Source organism: Polyodon spathula, chromosome 8 (assembly GCF_017654505.1).
Source record: "Polyodon spathula isolate WHYD16114869_AA chromosome 8, ASM1765450v1, whole genome shotgun sequence".
Classification (NCBI taxonomy): domain Eukaryota; kingdom Metazoa; phylum Chordata; class Actinopteri; order Acipenseriformes; family Polyodontidae; genus Polyodon; species Polyodon spathula.
This window is the reverse complement of record NC_054541.1, coordinates 2,871,978-2,892,833: the sequence shown is the minus strand read 5'-3', so window position 1 is coordinate 2,892,833 and position 20,856 is coordinate 2,871,978. Positions and strand designations below refer to the sequence as shown.

General features: G+C 39.4%; 1 protein-coding gene across 4 annotated transcripts in view; it reads left to right on the top strand.

The window, feature by feature from the left end:
- Positions 1-20,856, top strand: part of LOC121319189 (tyrosine-protein phosphatase non-receptor type 1-like) — a 109,653-nt gene that overhangs the window by 62,081 nt on the left and 26,716 nt on the right. For 2 of the 4 annotated variants that reach the window (XM_041256382.1, XM_041256384.1), the window contains 3 exons: positions 6,592-6,753; positions 11,895-12,097; positions 16,074-16,590. In XM_041256382.1, the coding sequence (XP_041112316.1) occupies positions 6,592-6,753; positions 11,895-12,097; positions 16,074-16,284 (576 nt within the window). In that variant the 3' untranslated portion in view covers positions 16,285-16,590. Of the gene's footprint in view, positions 1-6,591; positions 6,754-11,894; positions 12,098-16,073; positions 16,591-20,856 lie in introns of those variants that run through there. The other 2 variants (XM_041256381.1, XM_041256383.1) reach the window with 2 other exon arrangements.

Here is a 20,856-nt window from a genome sequence, read left to right as displayed (position 1 = left end):
TACAGACATTCAACATGAACTCAGGACTGGGCGCTTGCTGTGTGAGCACCGACAATACAGTACAGACATTCAACATGAACTCAGGACTGGGCGCTTGCTGTGTGAGCACCGACAATACAGTACAGACATTCAACATGAACTCAGGACTGGGCGCTTGCTGCGTGAGCACCGACAATACAGTCCAGACATTCAACATGAGCTCAGGACAGGGCGCTTGCTGTGTGAGCACCGACAATACAGTACAGACATTCAACATGAACTCAGGACTGGGCGCTTGCTGCGTGAGCACCGACAATACAGTACAGACATTCAACATGAACTCAGGACTGGGCGCTTGCTGTGTGAGCACCAACAGTGAGCTAGTCATGGGCGGCATGCATTTGTCACACGGAGGACAGAGTGTGTTTGTCCTTACCGCTCCCGAGTCAGCGCAGGGGGGCGGTAGCGGTGAGCTGAACTTATAAAATAATGAGACATATCAAAATTGGAGAAAATAATACAAAAATAATAGGCAACGACTAAAAAAAGAAAAAAAAAAAGTGCCTTCTAAACCAAAACTATATATGAGACTGATTTAACAAGCTTCGATTACACCGTGTAACAATTTTTTTTTTTTTTTTTTTTTGTTCCTGGGTAGTAAGTGTTATTTCCTAATTGCTTATGCCTCAAAAGTATAGAAAATGGCTATTATTCCCCACAAACTTGGCTTTTGTGACCAGGACAGTGATATTTTGAAATGTACCTATTTTCCAGAACATTCCAGATAGATTCAGTGCTGAGTAAACTTGGAGTAACTTCTAGAACTTTCCAGTAATATAAATAGTAGTATAAATACAGGGGCCTTAAGCCCACCAGTTCAGTTTAGTTCCAGCTGGATACATATCTGCATTTTTCTGAGATGGCATCAAGAGGCTGCAAGCATCCGGCAGACGCATTTTGCTATGTCTGCGGCCAATATATCAAGACAAGAGTGAAAAAGTACTCCGTGGAAGCATCTGCTAAGATGTGCGAGGCCTACAAGGCATATTTCGGCATGCCTGTCGGGGATCAAGACAAACCCTGGGCATGTCATTTCACCTGCGAGCACTGCAAAAAAAACTCAGGAAGGTAAGATGGACAATTGTTGTTCGGAATTTTGTTATAAAATTTGTTAAAATTTTTAAAATTGTAAACGTTTTTAATTTTAAAATGTTTGACAACTTTCAATGTTACTGAAAAAATATATCATATGTGAAAAATGTTGCAAGAATCTCGTACACATTAGTCATGGGTGAAATAAATGTATTTTTGTAGGATGGTACAGAGGGGAAAAGAGAGCCATGAAGTTCGCTATCCCAAGAATTTGGCGGGAACCCACTGACCACTCAAGCAACTGCTACTTCTGCATGGTGGACCCTTCCAAACGTCGGACTGGCAAGAATGCACCTGCTATCACGTATCCGGACCTTCCTTCATCCATTGCCCCGGTGCCACACTGCCATGAGCTCCCTGTACCCACTCCTCCGGAGAGAGAGCAGCCGTCTTTAGAAGAGAGCAGCAAGTCAGAGAGCGAGGAAGACGTTGTAGATCCAGATGACAATTTCAGAGGTGGAGCTGAGGAGAGAAACCCATACTACCCCAACCAAAAAGACCTCAACGACTTGATTAGAGATCTTGGTCTCACCAAGTCCAATGCCGAGCTTTTGACGTCTAGGCTCAAGCAGTGGAACTTGTTGGATGAAAGTGTGCAAGTCGCAGATCAGAGGAAGCGTCACCAACCTTTTTCCAGCTTCTTCACCCGTCAAGATGGGCTCTGCTTCTGCCACAATGTGACCAGTCTGTTCGAGGCAATCGGAATCGCCTGTAACCAGAATGAGTGACGCCTCTTCATTGACAGCTCATCCAGGAGCCTCAAAGCCGTGCTGCTCCATTCTCCAAGAAGCTCACTAGTAAGGAGAAAGCGGCTTGGAACAGCTTTGTTGCAGTGGTTTGGGCCGAAAACTATGTGGAGCTGGTTGAGACTCTGGTGAAGAATTACGGCAAAATGGGCTGTAGGATGTCCCTCTAAGTTCATATCCTTGATGCTCATCTTGATAAATTCAAGGAGAACATGGGAGCGTACTCGGAGGAGCAAGGCGAGCGCTTCCACCAGGATATACTGGACTTTGAACGCCGCTACCAAGGACAGTATAATGAGAACATGATGGGAGACTACATTTGGGGGCTGATTCGTGAAAGTGATTTACAGTATAATCATAAATCTCGAAAAACTACTCACTTCTAAATCTTTTGTAGTCATTTTTGTATTACTTTAGTATAAATACATGTTAATTTGGATTCATATGTTGTTTTTTTCTGACTTTATGTGTACAAAAAGACACAAATTTGCCCGTTTTCTCATTGGAAATAGGTAAATTTCAAAATCACTGTCCTTGTCACAAAAGCAAAGTTTGTGGGGAATGATAGCCATTTTCTATACTTTTGAGGCATAAGCAATTAGGAAAAAACACTTACTACCCAGGAACAAAATTGTGTTACATAGTGTTATACTAACGATACCCCTACTAAGACTAACCTTAGTCTTAAATAGCTGTCAGAAATGCAGTTGTAACCTTTAACCCTTTGCGGTCCTTTTATTCAGCGCCTGTCAGGCGCATCGGGTCCAATTTATTTTCACATGCGCTGTTTAAAAGGAATTGTATTCATAGTACAGCAGGTTTAAAAGGCACTGCATATCAACAGGACACTCAGTACTGCATCTCCAGCCCCGCCCCACCCCTTGTTCACTGTATTTATTACATAACTCTTCATAGTCCTGCATACTGATTAATTTTCTCCTGAGCAAGAGAACATTCAAAGAGAAGGTTAAATATCTAAGAGATACAAATGGTAAAATCATAGATAAAGGAAAAAAAATAGCAAATATATTAAATGATTACTTTTCACAAGTTTTTACAAAGGAGGATACGGACAACATGCCCCACATGTCAACCTGTTCCTGTCCAGTTTTAAAACACTTGAGCATAACCGATGCAGAAGTGTTAAAGGGACTAGGAGCTCTTAAAATAAACAAATCCCCTGGGCCGGATGAGATCCTCCCAATAGTACTCAAAGAAATGAAAGAAGTTATTTACAAACCGCGAACCAAGATCATGCAACAGTCTCTCGACACGGGTTGTACCGACAGACTGGAAAATTGCAAATGTAATACCGATCCAAAAAAAGGGAAACAAAACTGAACCAGATAACTACAGACCAGTAAGCCTGACTTCTATTATATGCAAACTTATGGAAACTATAATAAGATCCAAAATGGAAAATTACCTATATGGTACAGTATCCTGGGAGACAGTCAACATGGTTTTAGGAAAGGGAGATCGTGTTTAACTAACCTGCTTGATTTTTTTCAGGATGCAATGATAATGGATAATTGCAAAGCATATGACATGGTTTATTTAGATTTCCAGAAAGCTTTTGACAGTGTCCCACATAAAAGATTAATTCTCAAACTGAATGCAGTAGGGATTGAAGGAAACACATGTACATGGATTACGGAGTGGTTAACATGTAGAAAACAGAAAGTACTGATTAGAAGAGAAACCTCAGAATGGAGTGTGGTAACCAGTGGTGTACCACAGGGATCAGTATTAGGTCCTCTGCTATTCCTAATCTACATTAATGATTTAGATTCTGGTATAGTAAGCAAACTTGTTAAATTCGCAGATGACACAAAAATAGGAGGAGTGGCAAACACTGTTGCAGCAGCAAAGGTCATCCAAAATGATCTAGACAATATTCATAACTGGGCAGACACATGGCAAATTACATTTAATAGAGAAAAGTGTAAGCTACTGCAAGCAGGAAATAAAAATGTACATTATAAATATCATATGGGAGATACTGAAATTGGAGAAGGAATCTATGAAAAGACCAAGGAGTTTTTGTTACCTCAGAAATGTCTTCATCTAGACAATGTGGGGAAGCTATAAAAAAGGCCAACAAGATGCTCAGATACATTGTGAAAAGTGTTGAATTTAAATCAAGGGAAGTAATGTTAAAACTGTACAATGTATTAGTAAGACCTCTTCTTGAATATTGTGTTCAGTTCTGGTCACCTCGCTACAAAAAGTATATTGCTGCTCTAGAAAGAGTGCAAATAAGAGCGACCAGAATTATTCCGGGTTTAAAAGGCATGTCATATGCAGACAGGCTAAAAGAATTGAATCTATTCAGTCTTGAACAATGAAGACTACACGGTGACCTGATTCAAGCATTCAAAGTTCTAAAACGTATTGACAGTGTCGATCCAAGGGACTTTTTTTGACCTGAAAAAAGAAACAAAGACCAGGGGTCACAAATGGAGATTAGACAAAGGGGCATTCAGAACAGAAAATAGGAGGCACTTTTTACACAGAGAATTGTGAGGGTCTGGAACCAACTCCCCAGTAATGTTGTTGAAGCTGACACCCTGGGATCCTTCAAGAAGCTGCTTGATGAGATTCTGGGATCAATAAGCTACCAACAACCAAACGAGCAAGATGGGCCGAATGGCCTCCTCTCGTTTGTAAACTTTCTTATGTTCCTCTTATGTTCTTATGATTACTCGTTTTATCACCAAACTCCTCAATAATGCGATCCAAGTCATTATTTTATTACTATAACATTTCAAAAAGCTTGGAAAATGTCTGTGATGTTCTTTGAGCGCTGGATGCGGAAGCAGCGATCTTTGTTTATGTCTGTTATCTCTGGTGAAGGGACTGTGTATTTTCTCAGATTTGCCTCCTTTTTTTCGACTCCTATTGGTCTCAATCGGCCATTGAAAGGTTTTCTCTGCTTTTTCCAGAGAAAAAACAACTAGAGACCTGTGCTTTACGTCTTTTTGATGTTCTCGGTAAGGGTCCAACATCGGACTGGAATGGAAAAATTGTAATGTCGGACCTGGTCCGACATAGGACCGCAAAGGGTTAAACACAATATTCGCGAACCCTAAACACAAACAATAGGCGCAGTTAATACAGAAGTACAATTGTAGGAAAGAAGGGTATGAGAGAAGACGCAGGTAAGAGAAACACGTATGCAATAAAGAAAATAAATCTAAACCCTGATGCGCCTTGTAAAAGACCAGACAAAAAAACTAATGCAAAAAGAACAAAATAACAGGAGGCTGTGACGGTAGCGACACGGCCAAGATGTTACCAGAAGAGGCGAGAAAACTGCAGTTTAAGCGCTACTGCGCCGGTGAATCACAATGACAGTGCACTAAACAATCAAAACACATTAACAAAACAAATAAGGGCCAAAATTCACCGACATAAACACAGCACAGTAACACGGTAACACGAACCTCCATCACCAATACTAAACTCAGACATAAACACAGCACAGCAACACCAACCTCTATCACCGACATTAACTCTAACATGAACACCTGTGAGGACCCTTTTTATACACCTGTGGCCCCATTCCCACGTTTTCTGAATTTAACCCCCTCCCTGCCTACCCAATGTTCCCCACATGAAGTGACACGTGTAAGAAACAAGTGTTCACCGTGAAGGTGAAAGATATGGGTGATTGAGAGTGGAGAGAAAGATAACAGGCTTTTTATACCTCTCCCTTAAAGGTGTATTCTCGCTTTTCTCCTGTCAGGAGGTGAGTGATGTGGGTGGAAACTAGAATGTTCAGCCAACAGTTAAAAACTAATCTGTATTTATTAAAGAAACAATAAATCTGCCCCTCTAATAGCAGTGTTATCTGGAGGTGTACGGCAGGATTGCACTCCTAAAATTTATAATCGCAATAAAATCTAATGATCCACGTTATGCTGTGCTGTGCTTGCGGTGTTAGTGCTGGTTCTCTGGGTGCAACTCCCTGGCTCCTACTCATCTGCAAAACACAGACAAAACCTTACAGACAGTGCTGTGCTCATGTAGCCATGCCCCCTTTGTACTACAAATTCCTCCCTTTGATCAGCCCTGCACCACGCTCTATCCAACCGCTGCCTGCCCCGCAGTGGATCAGTAATCTCGCAACTACACGCTGACATCCGGTTCCCACCTACCATCGAGTCGACCAGTATATGGGAACGTGGACCACCAAACTTACACAGCACCCTTTCTGGTTGTGAGGGTTCTGTCCCTGTCACACCTATCTCATACTGCAGCTATCAACAGATTCCTTCTCTCCCTGTCACACCTCCCTCATATTGCAGATATAGACAGATCCCTTCACACCTCCCTCATACCGCAGCTGTAGGTGGAGACAGAGTTTGTATTACTGTATGTTTTAAGTATTTCTTCCGTGTCTGGACAGACTAACTGCAGCCATTTGAATTTGCAGGTGGAGTGCTTGTTATCCCATTAGGGGCCCAAGGTGATGTGACTAGTTCAAAAACTGCTCTGCCATAGTAATGTAGGCTAGATCAGCCATTGTGACTTTATATGAGTAAGCATAGGAGACAAAATGCTGCTTTGCAAAGTGGCAGATCGGTAAGAAGCTGCTCTGACTTGTATAAAGGCACTTGGTTGATCTAGTCTGGGTTGCATATATCTGTGAACACAGAAAGAGTATTATTTGTAAGCCCATGGACAATAATGTCTCTCCCTGACCTTCTAGATGTCCCTTCGTAAGGACCCCTCCTCTGTCAGTGTGCGGGACGTCCTGCTGGAGATGCGTCGATTCCGGATGGGACTGATCCAAACTGCAGACCAGCTGAGATTCTCCTACCTGGCTGTGATCGAGGGGGCCAAGAGCATCATGGGAGACCCCTCAGTGCAGGTGCGCAGTGCTGATTTCCATACTCAGAAATAGGGATGGAACGATAGCAAATTTCCACGGTATGAATAGTTGACAGCCCACTCTTTCACGATACATCGATTACCACAATAGTAGCCGTTACTTTTCAATTACTTTTACAGAGTAAAAACAAAAAAAATAACAAGTTATATATTTTTCTGTGTGGAATATGGTCTGCAACACAAGGAAGCTACAGACTTTAAAAAAGAGCTAGATTCTAGCAAGAATGAAAAAACATTACTAGCACACAGGTGGAAGAAAAATAATGTTAATGAAATTGTCCATGTATTACCATCATTAATAGTTGCATAAAATGAGATCTTTAATTAAGTCTGTCAAAATGGGACTGCAAGCTTTTTTCTTCTGCTTTATCTACACATTTTATTTATTTAAATGTACTTTAGAAACAGTACATAATTACAAAATATGAAGCATCTGTATTTCAGTACATTTAAAGTACTTGCTTTACATACTGCTAACTATTCTCAATTATTTTTCAAATAGTCTGCAAAATAAATAAAAATAAATTGTACTATACAACCTATAAGTATGGAATACGGCAGGGCATGATGTTCTTTATGTATATTCATTTTTTTTATTCCTTTTTTGTCGTTATTTCATTTATAATTTAAGAAAACACATTTCAATACCGTTGTCAACTTTACCCGAGAGTTTTCTGGTGGCATATTAGCCTATAACATGTACATTTTTATTAACGCATTGAATTTATATACTGATAATCGAGGGTGGAACGGAGGACAGTGTAGGAAGGTCACCGCACTGGTGGAAAAAAAAACAAGTGTGTTATTAAAATGACCTTGCTTGTTGACTGCTGACGGCTTTTTGTTTTTTTAACTCCACGGGTGCTAAGTACGGAAGAGCATGTTTGAATCTCTTCCTGCTTACGTTCTTGTGCTTTTGCCTTATTCTGCGTATTGGGTGTATATCCTAGGGTACTGCATTTCCCTGCTATACGGTTTTTTTTTGTAGTGAAAGTACACACTAGGGCTGTCAGTTAAGCCTTAAAATAGCAATCGATTAATCAGGCAAACAAAATATAACCGTTCTAGTAAATATCGATGATTGTACCATACACTGTCAGTGCATTCCTCTTCCCAGGACTATTTTATTATCATTGCAGTTCAGTAAAAGCTTGTGCACACCAAGTTTAACATACAGGAGTGTTACTAAAATATTTATTCCAAACAGATTACAGTACTTTGGAATGTAAGCTATATAAACTAGACACGAGTTATGATTGTTAATACTGTACAACCTAACTTTCACTATCTGGGAAACACAATGTGGAAATACTAGCTCATAATAAACTAATAATAATAATAATAATAATAATAATAATAATAAATTGATTTACTTACCACAAATTGCATACCCCAAATTGCATCGACTAGGAAGCTGACGCAAATTTAACGTTTAAATTGCGTGTTAACGTAACAAGCAATTTTAGTTAATTTTTAACCTTATGGAAACATTGTTAAATATTATATATAAGTAAACAGTTCATTTTTCGTCGCAAAGAGCAGCGCAAACTATATATATAATATATATATATATAATTTATATATATATATTATATATATATATATAGATAAGTACGCTATCATATATATATATATACACGTGTTTAAATAAATGTCAATTTTATGTTTGGGCTTGAATACAAACCTGTCGCCCTGCTCTGGATACAAGGTGGTGCGTTTTTTTTTGTTGTTTTTTTTTGCACCGTGAATACACGGAGGGGTGTACTTACAAACAATTTTCAAAACTGATTCGCTGGTAGGATGGGACCAGCAAATCAGATGTTAGTTAACACGAGCAGGAGAAGAAGAGCACGCTCACTGCGTCTCTGTGGCAGAAATACTATAAATAGCAAGGCAGTGGGTTAGGTGCAGTTTCGTTGATAAACTTAAATAAATGTTAACTGTGTGCGTTTATAAAAATGTAATTATTGAATCGATTATCCAGTATTTATATCCATGTATATAATGAGGACCGCAGTGCACTGACAGAAAATCTAAAGGCGGCATGTTTCTAAAGTGGCAGATTGCTAGATGGCGATGGCTTTAACTTGTGTAAAGTGGCTCATCTTGTCTATGTTGCATGTGAATGGCAGGCAACTGGAACTGAAGAGCAGCCTCAGAATTTAGTTGCAGAAACAAGTATTGGCCCCCAAGCAAGTCCAAGGGAACAAATTAAAGACAAGCACTCAGTAACCCTTAACCATGTTCTAATGAAGCAAAAAGAAAAATATTAAATTTTTTCTAATTTAACAAATATTGAGCAAAAAACAAACTATTTGTTCATGACAAAAGTATTGCCACCCCTGCTTAGTATTTCGTGTGTGGTCCTTTTGCTTTTATAAATATGTATTATTTGTTATGACGCACGTGCATTAACATATGAAATGAACAGAATAAGTAAGAGAAAAGCAATAGGCAAGTGTATGTTAAACTCAGAGCTCGAACAGTTTCCAACTTTTTGTAGCAAGAGAAACAGTGGCACTTTTCGTCGTTTGTTTGCATGCCATTTTGTAGCGATGAGGTGGGTGCATTTGTGGAAGTCAGAATACAAAACGAGTCAATGTTCTGGACGGAGGTTCTGGAAAGATTGAATTGCCTCAAGACACTCGCGATGTCAAGTCAATTTTGAAAAGACTGAATAAACCATTTTAATTTAAGTTTGATGATGACAAGTTATCCGGTTTCAAAACAGTACTTGTCAGTTGTGAACGCGGAGACGACTATCCTTAATTTTCATGTTTTAAAAATCTTTCATGGTACAGCTGGAACAGCAAACCTTGTATCCATTTCAGACAGAGCATCCTGATCGCCAGGGTGACACATCTGAGAATTCTTCCTTTGACATTCCCTCTGGTTGTATTTTTGTCTGCACTCTCCTCCTCGCTACAGAAAACCCAGCTTTTTTTTTTTTTTTTTTAAAACAATATTACATTTGTTTGCTGACTGACAGAGTTCCGAGCATACTTTAGCAAGAGCTCAGGATCTAACAGAGACTTTTCATTTACACGTTGAATTTTTGTACTGATGCTCGTCGCTTTTCTCTTTCCAGCCTGTTGCAGTCAGTGTTGTTTTTATAAACTGTAAACGTGAATTAAATAGCCAAGGTACAGTTCAGGGATAATCGCTCAGTAACGAGGTGCAAACAGCTGATTGATCAATCTGTCAAGCATTTTACTACAGTAAAGTGCTGCCTTTTGTATTGAAATCTTTGTGATTGTCAAGGTAACCAAAGAAAGTGGCTAAACGAAGCCTTTCAATATATGTTACTTCAGCCATTTCCCATTTCTCTATATAGCAAGTGCTAAAAGTACTGTAATCCAAACTTGGTAACATTGAAATTAGAAAGGCTATTTAATGTTATGATGAATATAAAGACATACTAAATGTTAAGCACAACAGTGCAGTAACTATAAGAAAAGGCACGATACTTGGAGTTGGAAAGGAGTTATTTTTTTTAGCTCTGGACTGCTGTTCAATGTAAAACATCTACTGTTGACTTTCTGTGAATGGATGGAGTAACGTCAATATTTGCACTGACCATTAAAAGTACAACCAGGGATCCTTGTTTTGAGTTATTTACAAGTTATTGAATAAACAAAGTAACTTGACTTAGATTTGTCTCATGTCAGTACTTGATGGCTAGTTGTAATTACTAATGTTAAACTATTATAATGTTGGAATGTATTTTCCGTTTTGGCCAGGTTACAATATTTACAATTAGATTATTTTATAAATATTATTTGTTAGAATAAAACAGATGTAGAATATTTAGGTTGCTATATGGTGTTATTTTATTCTACAGCAAAAATTATTATTTTGTGGTTTGCGCAATATTATGCTACTGTTGCTTTCATTGGAAGAGATACGCACTGTGACGTTGCTGCTCATTGAGTTCCGTGTATTTTAATTCAGTAAACAAAAGAAAAAAAAAACGTGTGCCTAAGGAAATAGGGTACAGGGGGAAGAATTCTCGTCTTGAACACTTTGTGAACCCGGTTAAACTTTACTGGCTTACACTGTTATGCTGTCTGCTTGTGCACACGCATTTGCCTTTTACTGTTGGGAGAGTAAGGGACCAGAGTTCGGGTAATCGAATACACAAAAATGTTGCAAACTGTGTTCAAATAGGAAACAATTCGAAATTCCCACCCCTAATCACTATTAAAACAATATTCATAATACACAATAATAGCAATCCTATATAGAGAGTTGTCTCTTGTGTAGCTTCTCCCAGTCAGCGGCAGTCTTGCTGAGTGATACCAAAGAGTCCTGGAAAGATTGTGAATGGCATATTTGACCTGAACACATCGGATCCCAAATCAGAAAGTTAGACAATTCGATTGCGTATCTGGGTATCCATCGGGACATCTTACTGTGAGACTGGATATAATGTAAACGAAATGTTGAACTCAGAACAAATAAAGCTGCTGTTTTATCTGTAAGTCTGAGAAACTGATGCCAAACAAGGCAGAATGTTACTTTTTTTTTCTCTGTCATAATGAAGCCTCCACTCTAAATGTTTGGCTTCATTTTTTTCATTATTACATTCTTTTTGATTTATTGATGTCAGCGCTTTCCTTTTGGCTTATTGGTTGCTTGGCTGTAGAAAACCCAATTTTGTAAAAGATTTGCCGTGGGAATGAGTACCAGCACAGCTCTTTGGTACGCAGGCTCAGATTCTGACTGTACAACAAATATGACGTGTGGCGGGAAAGTTAGGATAAGTTTGTAGTTATGTTTTTAAAAAATGGTTCGTAAATTTAATTTTCAGCTTTTTGACACATTGGCCCGTTTTCCTGGATTCATGAAACGGAAGCCATGTGCACTATATATATTATACTAGCTAAATGTAACCGGCCCAGTCGGGCCTGTGGTGCTTCATAACTACCGGCCAAACTGCGCTCTCTACCGGCCCAGGGCCATGGTTTATGTCGAAACGTGGTCTGTGAGGCACAGTGAGGGATGACAGCATGGAGTCTGTGTGTCTGTCTGTGAGGGATGACAGCATGTAGTCTGTGTGTCTGAAGCACAGTCCTCTGTGTGTCTGATTGGCCCAGTATGACTTGTTTTCTGTTTGTTTAGGAGTCTTGGAAAGAGCTGTCAAACGAGGAGGACACTCCCCCCGAGTTCACTCCTCCCCCCCCACGCCCTCCCAAGCGCATTGGTGTGGACGCACCCAATGGCAAGACTGCTGAACCAATCATCTTCCCCCCTGCATCAAGGGTGGAGTTTCCAGAGGAGAAGGATCCAAAAAAGAGACTGGGTTTTGAGCCTCTAATTGCTAGGTAACCAAGACTGTAACCTAAACTTTAGGGTTGTATTCAGAGGTTCGCTGGTTCAGTGATGACCTTGTCAATGCCTTGTGGCCCTGGAGAGAGTCAAACGAAGAGCAACCAGACTAATGCCAGGGCTTACGGAATTGTAGCTAACAAAATCATTGCATGAATGTGGACTGCTTTGCACTTTTAGTAGCTAAGTAGATCTCAAAAGTGCTGTTTTGAAAGCAGTCCATGTCATAGGAAACGTGGGAATTCATTTTAAAAGATATCTGGTTCTACTTTAGGTTAAAGGAAACTCTCTGTTTCTATACCTGTTTTCAGGATATGTGTTATACTTCCTGGTTAATTTCACCTCTGTTGTCTTCTGGGTCATATTACTGGCTGAAAGTATGTCAGTTAATAGGGGAAGCAGTTGGTTGGTTAGTGCCTGGAAAGAAGCCTTTGTAAGGGGTGGGGACAGTTTCACCCTCCAGGTGACCAAGGAAGTGCACCGCTAACTGAAAGCAGGGCTTGCAAACAGATTTTTTTTTAATAAGGTGCAGTACCACAAAGCATGTCTTAAAATAACAATAGTTTACTACAACAAGTTCTTTCAAAACTGGACATTTGAGACTTTGAACAAATGGAAGTACACGACTTGTAAGTTGTGGAAGTATCAGTGGTCGTTTGAAAAGGAATGAGCTATGAAGATAGGTTGAACTGAATCTATTACCCTACACAAAGAACAACGGAGAGGGGCTTTATGGAAGAGCATTTCAATCTTGAAATTAGTTAACCAAAACCAGTACTTTTAAGTGCAGTACGGAAACGAAGTCCAAAGGACACAGTTGGAAATTAAGCAAAGACTTAAGCACAGAGGGTAGGAGGAGGTATCAGTCAGCTGATAGGAACCAGACGAGCATTGATGGGCCTTGCCTTAATAAAAAATAAAAGAGAAACATTAAAGAAGCTAGCAAGTGTAATTAACCTGTAACCCACTCGGTCTGCTAATACGGCGGCCGTTGGGGAGGAATCTTCTGATCGATGTGAGCTCAGATCAGGCATGACAGTGGAAACACAGCTCTTGAGTCCAGATCAATGGCATGATGTTGGATTGTCTCACTTAAGAAGAAGCAGTGAGTGGAGCCAGCTGTTCATCAGAATAACAGAAGTTACATTTCTGGTGTTTGCAGTCTTATTATTATTATTATTATTATTATTATTATTATTATTATTATATTATATTATTATTATTATTATTATTATTATTATTAATTTAATACAGTATAGTTTACAGTAAGTACAAATAATAATAATAGTACAGTTATATCTACAATTACATATTAGTGGTGCAGGGATAGTGCATTAGTTGAGGATCCAGTAAAGTGTTGAGGTGAGGGATGTCATGCATATTTTACGATATTACTGTGTCCTCGCCAATTACTATTAAAGAAAATACCCATTATAGCTCATAATATAATTATTAACCATAATAAACACAATACCTCAATAAGAACTATCGATTCTGGCTTAATTATCCCTGGATTCTTGATGAAAAGATTAACAATTAATATTATGTATGTTTAAGTATTTCAAATCAATCATAATTGTGTATTTGTTATAAGACAAAAAAAAGCTAACAATCCAAATGATTATTACATTTATTAATATTCTAAAAGGAAGAAGAATAAAGGTTCGGCTTCATAGTTAAAAACACATGTATAAAGAAGAAACAAAACATTCAAGGAAATGTAATGCATTGTAAAATGTTCATAATTGAACACTGTATGTGTTCTCTGGTCATTAGAGTTCTGCTTTAGTGAAGCAGTCTTTAGTAGTTCATCATGCATTTTTTGGTTCAGTCATGCATTACGTATATATGCGCTAGCTTCCAAGTGGCTAAGTAGACAGGTACAATGTTCAACATCTAGTTGAACAGACACACGTTACGTATTGTGATGATTTCAATAGCATGGCTTCAGTTCAGTTACTTGTAAACACACAATATAAGTTTGATACTTAATTTGTTGGTGCAATGTTTAAAACAAAGTCATCTTAACATGGTCGTCCTCTCTGTGGAAGTTAGTTGTGCAGCAGCACAGTGCAGTATCTCCGTGAAGGCTGTAGGAAAAAGCTTTCGTTGTTCCAGAAGGAGCCCATCTTCTCCCCGGGACAGCTTTGAAGATTACATCATTGCATCTTCGCTGAAGTGCTTCGGAGGTTGATGAGTTTGGAGCAGTGAGATTGAAGAGAGAAAGAGCGAATACAGAGAGCATGAGCGAATACAGAGAACGAAAATCCTTGTTTTGAGTTTAAATAACACAATGTATAGGTGTTCCCTTGTACTGTAAACAAATCCTTGTCGGTCCTTCCATTGTTTCACAGTATTTGATAGACAGTTGCGTGTCACACAAAAAGGGTGTGTTAGAAATGCAATATATCCACCTATTTCGTTATCAAAGGATGTTACATTTATCATTTAAACCTCCCATTCAATATAACTTTAGTTACATTCATTAGAGAAACACATACATTTTAGTTTCATTCTCTATACAAAATTACAGTTACAAGCATATAAAACACATCATAATACAAAGGATAATATTCAAAATAGTTATTAGTTTATAATATTCATTTAAAACACAATTAGCACTTCAGATTTATTGTGAAACTTACTTAAAAAAACAACTAAACTTGTGTTCTACGAGTTATGTAATTAAAAATGATTCATAAAGCATTCAAAGTAACTTTTAACACAATAATGGTGCAACTGCACTGTAGCTTGGCAAGTTTTATGACACCTTAGGAGACTAGACAATCAGATAGCATTTTGGAAGGCGAGCTTCAAAGAGGTAACATAGTTTGTGGCCTGTGCCTTGGTCTAATCAACAAGCTTTGAAGTAGATCTGGTTAAGACTGTTTTGGAATCTGTGTTAACAACCCAATCACCACAGCATGTCACACAGACAACAGTCTGAATTAACTATCTGGGAAATGCTTATATTAAAATTAATTTAACCATAAATTTCTTTGACACGGAAGTCCAGTGCATAGCAGGAGGGGTAGATCAAGAGATCTACAAGTGCAGTCTGCAGTCTTAAATGCAAGCAAGAATACAGGAAGAGCAGCAGAATTTTGAATTTGCAGATAATCAAAGCAGGGAGACCAGCAAGGAGAGAGTTCCAATAGTCCAGTCTGGAGCATGCAAGAGCTTGCACCAGGAGTTCAGTGGAGTAAATGTGAGAAAAGGACAGATTCGGTAAATGTTGCTAAGAAGCAAGCGGCAAGTATGTGCTGGGGAAGAAATATGCTGAGAGGAGAGGGAGGGGTCAAGAATTACACCTAGGGTTTCAACAGATGAGGATGGAGAGTGATAAGGGATTCAGAGATGGAAAGCTCAGAGTAAAAGGAAGCAGAAGTAAAGTAGAGGAGTTTGAGGTGGGAGAATGCGCTCAAGTTGAAATAGCTAAGAGGCATTTTGAGATGTTGGAATCAAAGGAGGGAAAGGAGAGGAAGATCTGGGCATCGTCCGCATAAAGAAGGTAGGAGAAGCCAAAAGAGGCAGGCAAAGAAACATTATTATTCATAGGGGTTCTTGATTATTTTAGATTTTTCCTAAATTTGTCTTTCCCTGATTTTGAGCTACCTTGGGCTTGTCTCGATAATTTGAAGTGGCAGGACTGAATCACCATCTTTCATTTAATGCATGTGACAACACTGCCAGCTCCACCTACACTCTCCATGTAAGTGTCAAGCAGGTGCGACTGTGACTAGCACGGTTCGAAAGTCAAGTGATTTGAATGGAATGAGTTCTTCAGACAAGCTCAAAGCAGGTAAAGGCAGATTTAGAGAAAAATGAAACTCGGTATGGAGCAACAGACCCACAATGATTGCAAACACCATAACAAGGTGAGGGGGTGACAGTTGAGTCTACTTGCTCTGAAAGGTAAGAAGTGTAATTAAATAAGATTTGAATTGTAATGTGACCTGCCTGTCTGTGCAGCAACAATGAGGAGCCCGTGGTGAGGAGGAGAACTGTGGGAGAAACCGCCACCCAGCCGGACGAACATGCCAATCGAGGGCAGGGGAAGGAGGCGGAGCTAAAGGAGGACGACAGCCCGCTGGGTGCTTGGAAGCCCCTGCTGGCCAACGTGTGCATGTGTAGTGCTTTGGCCCTGGTTGTATACATCTGTTACCGGTCCTGTTTCCACTGACCTCGTAAGGAAGGGCTGAAGAGCAGCAAGCCGATTTGGATCCTCTCACCAGCTCAGGAGGTGGGACTTGAACCTGGAGCACCAATCATGGAGCTCTGCGTTCTCATTTTTGTCCAAATGCAAAAGGAAGGGTTTAGTCCCTGATCAGTCCCGGGAGCTATCCGTTCTAAAACCTCAGGGCCACAGCTACAGAACACACACCGTTAAATACAAAAAACAAACAGTAAAAAAATACAAGTGTTTGACTTTCTTTCCATCGCTTTGTGTAAGGAAGTGTATATGTGTGTGTGTGTTTTATATATATATATATATATATATATATATATATATATATATATATATATATATATATATATATATATATATATAATATATAGAAAAATATAAATATAATTGAGATTTAAGACCATACCCGTATCTTTCTGTACTGAAATTTCATTTACCTGCAAATTTCACTCGTTGAATTAAAGCTTTTTTTGTGTGTTTGTTTTACAAGATTATGAATTACTTTTAATCTTTTGGGGGTTTTTTATTATAAAATGTTGGGTTTTAGATTTTGGTGACTGTAGAAAGTCAAGGGGGCACTGGAGACGAGAAATTTTCCTGCTTTGGAAACTCTGCACTTGATGGTGAGATGAAAACATACTTCTCTTTATTCGTAGCTGTAGCTTCCTCCTGTTTTATTAAGTTGGCAGTATTGTACCAGGGACTAACTTGAAACTGACAAACTCCTTTCTGGAGTGGATTTTTGTGTTTCTTGCCCTGTTAAGGTAGAAAGCAGAGTCATCTGTCTCAGACTACTAATTGCTTACCTTCAGCCTGAGGAGAATTCACTTTACTGCAGACAGATTGGTAACAAAGTGTGAAAGCATACCAGCGTCCTTCGGCGACAGGAATATAGCACCACTTTAGTGCTTATTCGATGTGATCACTGCGTAGATGTTGTGGTCAGTCTGAGTGTGTCTCTGCTTATTCGATGTGATCACTGCGTGAATGTTGTGGTCAGTCTGAGTGTGTCTCTGCTTATTCGATGTGATCACTGCGTGAATGTGTTGTGGTCAGTCTCAGTGTGTATCTGCTTATTCGATGTGATCACTGCGTGAATGTGTTGTGGTCAGTCTCAGTGTGTATCTGCTTATTCGATGTGATCACTGCGTGGATGTGTTGTGGTCAGTCTCAGTGTGTATCTGCTTATTCGATGTGATCACTGCGTGGATGTGTTGTGGTCAGTTTCAGTGTGTATCTGCTTATTCGATGTGATCACTGCGTGGATGTGTTGTGGTCAGTCTCAGTGTATCAGGGGAATGTCCTCCCCTGCCTGTATTAATGAGCGTGGCTGTAGGTCACGGGGATCTCATTTTTCATGCTGCTGGTTTTTCTAGTTGTGGATTTCCAGCAGCAGGGCTGATGTGCGGTTCTGTTTGTTTTCAGCTTTGACTCTGTGTTCCAGTTCGATCTCCTACAGGCATACCCACCGGACCTGTCTTTTTAATATTTACATGTCCCAGCAGTGATAAAATGGGACAAGACCAGAAAGAGGCATTTGCAGCTTACACCGTTAGGATCATTGTCCTAAAGAGCAATAAGCTTCCAGTGTTCTAGATTCTGTATATTTAGCTACCAGTGGTTCTAGATTCTGTATGTTTGGTTACCAGTGGTTCTAGATTCTGTATTCAGTTACTAGTGGTTTTAGGTTTTGTAGATTCAGTTACCAGTGGATCTAGGTTCTGTATATATGGTTGCCGGTGGTTTTAGATTCTGTAGCTTCAGCTACCGGTTGTATAATTCTGCATTCAGTTAACATTGGTTCCAGATTCTACAGATTCAATTACTGAGGGGTTCTAGATTGTGTATTTGGTTACCCCTTTTTCTAGATTCTGTAGATTCAGTTATCAGTGCTTCCAGATTCTGTACATTCTGTTTCCAGTGATTCTAACTTGTCTAATGCTGACTCCCTTATTCCATTCAAACCATTTGACCTTTCAACTGCTGGCCCAACCTACTATATAGAGGGAGTAGGTGGAACCAGCCAAGTTGAAAGGCCATATGATTTGAGCAGAATGAGGAAGTCTGCTCAGTCCTAACCCTCCTGTTAGGATTCTCCAGACAAACTCACAGACAGGTAAAGACATCTATAGATTTAGATGAAACTCAATATGGAGCAACAGAACCACTCAGAATGATTGCAAGCATCATACAAAGGCAAGGGAAAGGTGGCATTTGATGTAATAAATATATTGTTAATAGCACTGCTTGTTCCCTTCTCCCTCTGTGGTAGTTCTCTTGCACAACCTTTTTTGTCTACTTTCATCAGCTTCTTAAAATAGAGCCATGCCACTCTCCCACAACATAGGCAATGTTTTGATGTCAAGTTTTCAAGTGTTATGTGGCACAGAACCCCCAACAACATCTCTATAGACAAATCGATTGTCTCCAGGAAGAGAGGGGAAAGTCTCCATAGCAGTGCACTGATCCTTCTCCGCTTTACATGACCATCACAAAAACAGGCTTAAAAAAGCAAGCCAAAGGAATAAAAACAAGGGACTTGGGAATATTGACAGGGAACAACTTGCTTATCTTTAAAACCTCGACACTTTAAGCAGAGAACACAAGCTTTTAGCTGACAGGATTGCATATTTTGCAAATGATTTGTGCTCAAGCAATGAAATGTTTCTCCTGATAGCAGATATAATAATGGAAAGCCCAGCCCAAACATCATTCCAGCTTCTGCTGCTGCGGGTGTGCTTGGACCAGACCACCCCCGCCCATTCCAGACAGCATGGAATCACAAGAGGGTTTTAGAAAGGCATGCTATGAGGGACAAGAAGTATTGAAAGCACCGGGGTCTGTATGATGGGAACTTTGCATACAATTTTGACGACCAGAAATGAAATATTTACTGTGGAGGTTGTTTCTTCTTTAACAGAACTATCATAGAGGATATTTTCAGTAGTAAGAGTGTGAACCAAGCACTGCTAATCTCCAGAGGATTTGGTCACTTCACTACATTTGATGAATTCATATCTGCTGGTCAGCACAGGCAATTCCATTCACTGTCTGAATCCCTTTGTTCAGTGAAGTTTACTGTTTTCATTAAGTCTCAAAAGCGATTCCTTACACTTTGTCACTGTCTGAGAAGCTGAACAGAAATTCAATGAAATTTTAGCCTCTTGTGCTCCACAGCTGTGTGAATGCATCCGCTTTCTCTTGTGCTTCGCAGCTGTGTGAATACATCCTTTCTCTTGTGCTCTGCAGCTGTGTGATTGCATCCTCTTTCTCTTGTGCTTCGCAGCTGTGTGAATGCATCCTCTTTCTCTTGTGCTCCGCGGCTATGTGAATGCATCCTCTTTCTCTTGGGCTCCACAGCTGTGTGAATGCACCTCTTTCTCTTGTGCTCTGCGGGCTGTGTGAATGCATCCTCTTTCTCTTGTGCTCTGCGGGCTGTGTGAATGCATCCACTTTCTCTTGTGCTTCGCAGCTGTGTGAATGCATCCTCTTTCACTTGTGCTCTGCGGGCTGTGTGAATGCATCCTCTTTCTCTTGTGCTCCTGTCATGTATATTTACGTTTTTACATCTAAGGTCATATCACAATGTGGTTTCCTCACAAATTGCTATTAAAGAACTTAGTCACTATAGTTCGCCAATTATGCTATAAACTACAGCAATACATTACTCCAATAGTAATGCGCAGTTCTGGCTTAATTTTAATTGATTAAATCATGAATGTTGACTCTCTGTAAAAGTGCACCTTGTTTCAAACAAAAAAAAAAAACAGACAATTTAAGAAATAATGATTTTTAACTAGTTTTATTATATAGCACACATGGATAAGCAAAGACAACACATAATAGATATTCTAAATCTAATAGCTATAGGCAACTCTTGATAGGTTAAGAATTATATTTACCCTTGTGGAGCTTGAAGAAAGGTTTTAAGAGCAGGAATGTTTCAAAGTTTTGCAAATCCAATTGTAAAACGAGTCCATTAATGTGCAAAACTTGATTTAAGAGTCCTGGAGTTTCGTTGCAAATTGTTAGATTTCCAAGAACAATGTGTGAAGTTTTCTTTTAAAATCCCACGTAGAAAGTCAATTGCAGTTAATCCTCTTCAAACATATTGTCTTTTGGTTGCAGTTCAATTCAAAGTTTAGTTCCAAGTTCTTAAGTTGAAGAAGGTTTTCCCCAACAAGGCATCTTGTAGCTTTCAGATATATAGATGATTCCTCAAAGAATAGGTCCAGCATAGATCTTGAATGGATGGAAAAATCAAGATCCAGAAATCATTCGATTTCCAGTCTTTAAAATTGGCATGAGATGGGTGTTCTGAGACACCAGCCAATCATTTGGGATTGACCCAAAATGTAACCTCATTGGCAGTTGTCCTTAGAAAAAGGCGTGTCCTTGATCTTCAAAGAATTGTTGTCCACGCCTTGGATGAGGCTGTCCATCAAATATCTTTTAAAAAGGTAACTTAAGAAAAGTTTATTTTATTAATAACTCCACTGTGCTCCTTCCTGTCTATATAAAACCTTCATATTCATGTTGAGTAACACAAATTATATTTGGTTATAA